Source organism: Camelina sativa, chromosome 4 (assembly GCF_000633955.1).
Source record: "Camelina sativa cultivar DH55 chromosome 4, Cs, whole genome shotgun sequence".
In the NCBI taxonomy this organism is placed as follows: domain Eukaryota; kingdom Viridiplantae; phylum Streptophyta; class Magnoliopsida; order Brassicales; family Brassicaceae; genus Camelina; species Camelina sativa.
The window spans coordinates 14,359,698-14,366,843 of record NC_025688.1 but is presented as its reverse complement, the minus strand read 5'-3'; the positions used below and the strand labels follow the sequence as shown (position 1 = coordinate 14,366,843).

The following is a 7,146-nucleotide window of genomic DNA, read 5'->3' as shown; positions in this document are numbered from 1 at the left end:
ATTCATTCAAAAAAAAAAAAAGTTAAGGGGAAATGCAGTAAATTAAGATTTAATGCATTATATTTGCTTCTAACAGCGAAAAAGGATACCCCTGACTTCCCCATATTTCTTTTGTATCACTTTGTACGAAAGTTTCTACATTATTCATTACTTGTTGCTTAAGTAACCTGTTTGACATGAAAGCCATTTTCATATAAAATCCTAAAGCACGGCTTCCTAAACCACAACCCGAACTGCTTCTTCTTCTCCAATGGATAACCAAGAAGAAGAGTCTAAGCAACCTCCAAACAAACTTCCCGATCTAACCCTCTTCGAGCGAGCAAATTCTGAAGTTGCTCTTGCTGCCTCCCAAGCTAATTCCCATTTTGCCCCTGTTATGCATGATTCGGTCTCTTCAATGCTTTCGATGATGGAAAGTGGCGAAGAATCTGAAGATGAAGATGAAGAAGAAGAGACCAATGAGAACTACTACGAGTATTTCGACAGCAATGGATATGGAGAAGATGAAGACGAAATCAATGAGTTTCTTGAAGATCAAGAAAGTAGCAACTCCAACCCTGAGGAGGATGATTTTTTGGAGGAAGAAGATGAGATTGATCCCGACCAGTTGTCTTACGAGGAACTGATTGCACTTGGTGATTTCATCGGAGTCGAAAAACGTGGGCTGACTCCTACCGAAATCTCCACATGTTTGAACGCATCGACATATGTATTTTCAAATAACAAAAACGAGATTGATCGTTGTGTGGTTTGCCAAATGGAGTTTGAAGAAAGAGAATCTTTGGTCGTTCTCCGACCTTGTGACCATCCATACCACTCTGATTGTATAACCAAATGGCTTGAGACGAAGAAGACTTGTCCCATTTGTTGCTCTGAACCATCTGTCAAGTGAAATGTCGAAAGAAATAAAATTATCGATTTTTAATGTTTTTAAACGAAAATTAAAACCCTAGAATAAATGTCTATACAGTAGAAACATCTGGTATTGGATTCTAATTTATGAAGATTTTTGAAGTGTTAAACAAATCATTAAAAGTCGATAAGTGAATGATTGTTAAAGATTGATAAAGAGTTTTATTGATTAGTTTTCTAAAATCTTGTAAAGTCCTCCAAACAATCCATGTATTTTTGTGAGACTTTCCATGACTTTATTTTGTAAAGAAAATGTCTAAAATGATGAACCAATAACATAATAATTGAACTCATTAACAATCCTAAATTCTTTTGTTTAAATTGAATAACACAAAACTTTTAATGACTTTATAAAATTTTGAATCTAATAACCCAAATTTGTTAAGATTTTAAATGATTTTTTACAAATCACAAACTAATAACACTAAATTTTAACAGAGTTTAACAAAATCTTCATCTAATAACAACAGATTCTACGTAACATTTAAAATCTATAAAACTCTATTCAAATCTCAAACCAATAACCTCCACTATAATCTCAAATCAATCTTTAACTCTATTAATATTCTTTAAATTAATGCTCGCTATAAATTAATAATTTTTTTTCGGCGCCGAGTTAAACCAATGTAAAAAATGACACAATTTGATAAAATAATAGATAATTTTTTTTTTGAAATCCTATGTAAATATATGGCCCCATAAATATCATAAATTAATAATGATAGAAACTCTCTCTCTCTCTATATATATATATATCTTAAAAAAATTAGTGAAATATGACTCTATTGTTGTTTGCCTATTCTTGAAATTGCATTATTGCTGAATCTATAATTTTTCTCATTGCATCAATTTTTGTTTTTTTTTGTGTTGTTTTCTCACATTGCATCCAAAAATTGTGGAGCGGAATATCTTCTTGGACTTCATCGTGAAGGCTAGTAACATCAATTTCTTCTAAACTCCGATCTTCTAAAACTTTATCATTTTTCACATGGATAATTTATTAAACTATTTAACATCCATTACATTACGATAGCCGAAATTGTAAATTAAACAATTTATAAAAAAAATATAAATTATAATAAACGTATCTTATTTTTAATAAAAAATGTTTAAAAATATAAAATAAGAAAATCACTCTCACGTCGGATTTTCTTTACTGTGTTATAAAATATGATATCATCATGGTTTCATGATAGGTGCCTTTTTTAAATAGTTTTTATTTATTTATTGAGTTTTTAGAGCCATTTCAGGTTCAGATGCGATTTGGGATCAATCGGAGTATTTTAGAACTATTTGGAGAAATATGACTATTTATAGGATTTAAAGTCATTATTTAGACTTAAGCTTTATTTGTGAGAGAGATATGTAGAGAGCTAGGAGAGATAAGGTTGTCAAAATGGTTAACCCAACTCAACTCAACTCATTATCCAATGAGTTAAAAGTTAAATGAGTTTATGAGTTAACTCAACTCAATTAACATTTGAGTTGGATCATGAATACATTTAGTTAAATGAGTTAGATAAATAATTGGGTTAACACACTACAATATAAATTAATTAATATTAAATATAAAATAATTATAATTAATCTTTATTATCATTTTTACTATATCATCCTTATCACCATCACATAACTTTTAGTAGAAAATTATGAAGGAAAAATCCGGTTTTGCATTTTGACTGGAAAATTGTAGGTTTGGAATTTTGACGGAAATTTTCTGGTTTTTAGCGGAAAATTACGGTTAACGTTTTTGGCAGGTAATTACGGGTTTGTGTTTTTGGCGGGAAATTTACGAGTTTGCGATTTTTGGCAAAAAAAAATTACGGATTTGCATTTTAGTAGAAAAATTGTGGGTTTGCGTTTTCGCGGGAAATTTATGGGTTTGCGTTTTTGGCGGGAAAATTGCCGATTTACGTTTTGGCAGGAATTTATGTTTTGGCGAGAAAACTGCGGATTTGCATTTTTGGCGGAAAAATTATAAGTTCAAAATTTTGGCGGGAAATTGCGGGTTTGGAATTTTGGCGGGAAAATTATAAGATGATGATGATGACATCATGTTGTTGACTATGATATATATTGATATGATGGTGGTGATGTTAATATTATTATGAAGGTATGATGATGATGATGATAATATGACAATGTTGAGATTTGTAGAGAGCTTGGAGAGAAGAATCATAAACTCCTTCCTAGAAGATTCAAAACTCTTTTACTCATTTTATTAATTTTTATATGCAATCTTTTTTATTGTTTGTTTCATTCACAATGTTTGAGTAGATTCCCAGTTAGGTTTCAGATTTCCAAAGGAATTCATGAATTGTTAAGTTATCAGATTGTTAGAACAATATCTATAGAGTTATTCATCTAGATTGTGCTTATTGATTATTATAGAGTGGTGAGAGCAACATATAATCTGATCTTAAGTTAATTAAGTAGACATGAGTGTTATGATTGACTGAAATAAGTTTAGATGAGCAAATTAAAATACCTATTCACAAAGAGATTTGATTTAGAGATTTTGTAAATTTATCAAAGAATTTATTGCTGGTTTCATCTATAGGATTTGTAAAGAGATTTGGAATTCTAGTTTTTAGACTAGGCCTGGACATAAAAACCGTACCCGAATACCCAATCCGGAACCCGACCCGAAAAACCGGGTTCGGGTTGGATATGGGTTTGCCTATAAACCCTATTGGGTTCTATTTTCCAATACCCGTGGGTTCGGGTTAGGGTCGGGTAATACCCAATACCCATTTGGGTACCCATCAAACCCGAACATATAAACATATTTATAATATTTAGCATTAATATAATGTAATTATCCAAAAATATGATTATAATTTTACATATTTCATTTAGTTTTATTCTTAAATATCAAAAAATATTTTAAATATCTAAAATATTTTTTCATATAAGTCAAAATTTATTTAAATTTAAATAATTTAAAAGATGTTTTTTCGGGTAACCGGTAGTTTGGGTGCTAATCGGGTTCTAAAATTTGTAACCCGAACCGACCCGAACCCGATAATACCCAAATCGAACCGAACCCATATATCTAAAAATACCCAATAGGTTCTATTTTTGTAAACCCGTTGTAACATCCGCGAACTGAAATCCCGGTTTAGGGGATTGCATCGGTCGATGCGTATAGTGCATCGATCGATGCAGGTTCAGTTTTCTGCGGACGAGTTAAGTTAAACGCTGCATTTTGGGTTAGGGAAAACCCTTAACACGAGTTTTGTCTCATTAGTCGGGTTTTGGCCGCTTTTGAGAGAAAAAGAAAGAGAAAAGTTCCCTAAGTGTTCATGAGTGTTCTTGGTGATTTCTGGAGATTGGAAGCTGTTACTGTAGAGATCTGTAGTTGGGATCGTTGTAGGAGCTTCCTGGAAGTGTTTTTTTGTTGGTTTAAGGTTCAGATTCGTCTTGGCAAAGGTAAGTGCAGTACCATGGCTTATCTAAGCTAGAGAACTCTCTAATTTGCTTGCAATGTGTTATTAGACTCGTTAGATCGTTATTTTGGACGTTAGGAAGCTTTCTTGTGGCTTGGGATCGAGTTTTGTGGTTGTAGGAACGAAGATCCGGCGAGAAGCTTCGGGGAAAACACGATGCTCGGCATTGCATCGGTCGATGCATATCTTGCGTCGGTCGATGCAAGTGCGAGGACGACGCGTAAAACCCTAGGGTTTTCGTGTTATGTCGAGCATGCGTCGGTCGATGCAGAGCGAGTGTCGGTCGATGCAAGTGCATCGAGCATCAATCAATGCAACCGTGTGTCGGTCGATGCATGTTGGTGTCGGTCGATGCAGAGTCCTGGTTTGTTATTTGTTGTGTGTTGAATGTTGTTTGATGGTTAGAGATGACTCTATTGCTTGTGTGTATAGCCCATTAGATAGGAGGATTGCCTTACTGAGTGTTAATTAAATACTCATGCATTGCAATATGTGTTTGTGGTGTAGGTAAAGGCAAAGTGTGATCATGGAATCAAGGCAATGAAGAGGAGGATATTCTAGTGGTTCGCTTGGTTGTCTGGCTTCTATTAGGTTGCTAGAGTTGAGTCCTAGAATGTTGTTCAGGATTGTTGGTTCTCTGGTTTATGTTGTTTGGATCATTAGTTTATGATTTGGAATTAATGTTGGATATTGAATTATTATTCGTTATTTCCGCTGTTGATTGTGATTGTGACTCGGTAGCTAGTGGGTATGGGACCACTAGTTGTAGTTTATTATTATTATATTATATTTGTTATTTATCATTTAAAAAAAAAAACGGTTCGGGTCGTTTCAGTTTGGTATCAGAGCCCTTACGGTTCTAGGTTTGGGTTCACTAGGTTTCTGTTGTGATGTTTGGGATTGCATGTCTTGATTCATTATGTGAGTCTGTCAATTGTGTGTGGAATGGAGTCCTAGAATATCCTCTTCGAGCCTTCAATGAGATTCCACGGTGAGTTATTGTTATGTTTCTTTGTGTGGTTTTGATTAGTTCTATGCTTGTTAGCCTCTGTTCTTGGAAGATCAGTGGTTAAAGGTGGTTGAGTTGCTGGTCGTGGACGTGGGCGTTGTCGTGGCCGTGTTCGGGCGAGTTCCCGAGGCCAGCGAGTGTGTGGTCCAGAGTTCCACGAGGAGGTATGTCAGAGGGTCGCAAGCGTATCAGGAGGGACCAGAGAGGGTTTCAGCCGGTGAGCGTGCCGGATGTGCTGGGAACCCAGGTGTGGGGTTGTAGCGGGTGAAGCCCAGGGTCGAGATGATCGCTTGGCGGATCTATTGAGGTGCTGTTGGAGTGGTGACCGTGAGGGGTACCAGTGCAGGCTCATGTTGTACCGCATGTGGCGGGGTGCAGCCGAGGGCTGCGGAGGTTGAGAATTTTTCCATCTAATGTTAGGAGAACAGAGCAGTTGTGAATGACCGGTGCGAGATTCTTCGTGAGAGGTATCAAGCCTAGAGAGGCGGATAGGTGGACATATGTTTTGGAGCATATATTTTTGCTGTTTGGTGGTTAATCCAGTTGGATGTTAGAAGTTGAGTGGGCAGGTGTAACATTGCAATGTTGTACTCGGACCACAGGAGGTACTTTTGGTCAGAAGATGTTTGTAGTCGTTAAGGATTGTTGCTCCTGAAGGGATGGTTATTTTCCCATAATACCGATAGCTCGAGGGGCTGTGGGCTCCGAGAGTGGCAGAGGGGATGATGTTCTCCTGAGGGGATGATTAGTTCCTCTGATACCGAGATCTTGAGGATTATGGTCCAAGTAGTGAGAAGGTAGGAGATCGGTATGGCTCGAAGGTTGCAACCTAAGGGTGGAAAGTTAGGAGCAATCAATGCCTAGGACGTGAGTATAAACATAACGACTGAATGTAGACCCTGAGAGAGTGATGGTGGTTTAATCTTGGGTTTTGGATGTGTTGACCAGTGGGCCAGGGTTTTATGACTGGAGCGGTCATGAATGTGTGGCTATTGCGCCAGGATTGTGTGGCCGGTGGTGCTGGAGTCCCGGAAAGGGGAGTTGCAGCAGGTATGAGCCGGAAATGGGCATGTTTGCGAGATACATAAGTTCACGAGAAGCCTTCATGGCAGGGTAAACTAATCGTTGCGACGATGTTGGAAGAAGTTCATTGGAGATGGACAGGGTTGCTAGAGTCATGGTTTTGGTAAGCTTGTTGGAGCGAATAAGTCCAGTGGGTTGAGTTGGCGGCATACAAAGCATTTGATGTATTTGATACGGTGAATCGGAATATGCGAACGTATGGTACTTTTTTGTTTTATTACGCTCGTATTGATGATTTGTTGTGGAGAATTGCTAAGCGGGAAGCTAATTTTGTAATAAGCTATCTTGTTGAAGTTTCCTTGAGAGACAAGTTACTAGAGGTTCTTGGATGGACAAGAGGTGTTGATACTCGGGTGGTAGAGCTGAGGAAGAAAATAGGGGATTCTTACGTCTTATCACTTCACTGTGGGGAGCGTCGGTGTTGTTTGTCAAGTAGAAGGACGAGGTATGGGTTTATGAGTTCGTGGCGATGCCATTTGGGTTGAAAAATGCACCAGCAGCGTTTATGAGATTGATGAACAGCGTGTTTCAGGAGTTTCTGGACGTGTCTGTCATCATTTTCATCGACGACATCCTGGTTTATTCTAAGAGTCCTGAAGAGCATGAAGTGCATTTGAGGGCAGTTCTGGAGAAGTTGCGGGAGCAGAAGTTGTTTGCTAAGTTGAGCAAGTGCAGTTTTTGGCAGCGTGAGAT

The 7,146-nt window shown here is 37.3% G+C and overlaps 1 protein-coding gene across 1 annotated transcript; it reads left to right on the top strand.

Annotated features, from left to right (window-relative positions):
* Window positions 240-929, top strand: LOC104780524 (E3 ubiquitin ligase BIG BROTHER-related-like). The gene has a single exon (XM_010505027.1). It carries the CDS (start codon window positions 251-253, stop codon window positions 890-892), a length of 642 nt encoding a protein of 213 aa, XP_010503329.1. The 5' UTR covers window positions 240-250; the 3' UTR covers window positions 893-929.

Excerpts from the sequence above, each read along its gene's own strand:
- LOC104780524 (XM_010505027.1), top strand. The coding sequence starts at position 251 with ATGGATAACCAAGAAGAAGAGTCTAAGCAACCTCCAAACAAACTTCCC.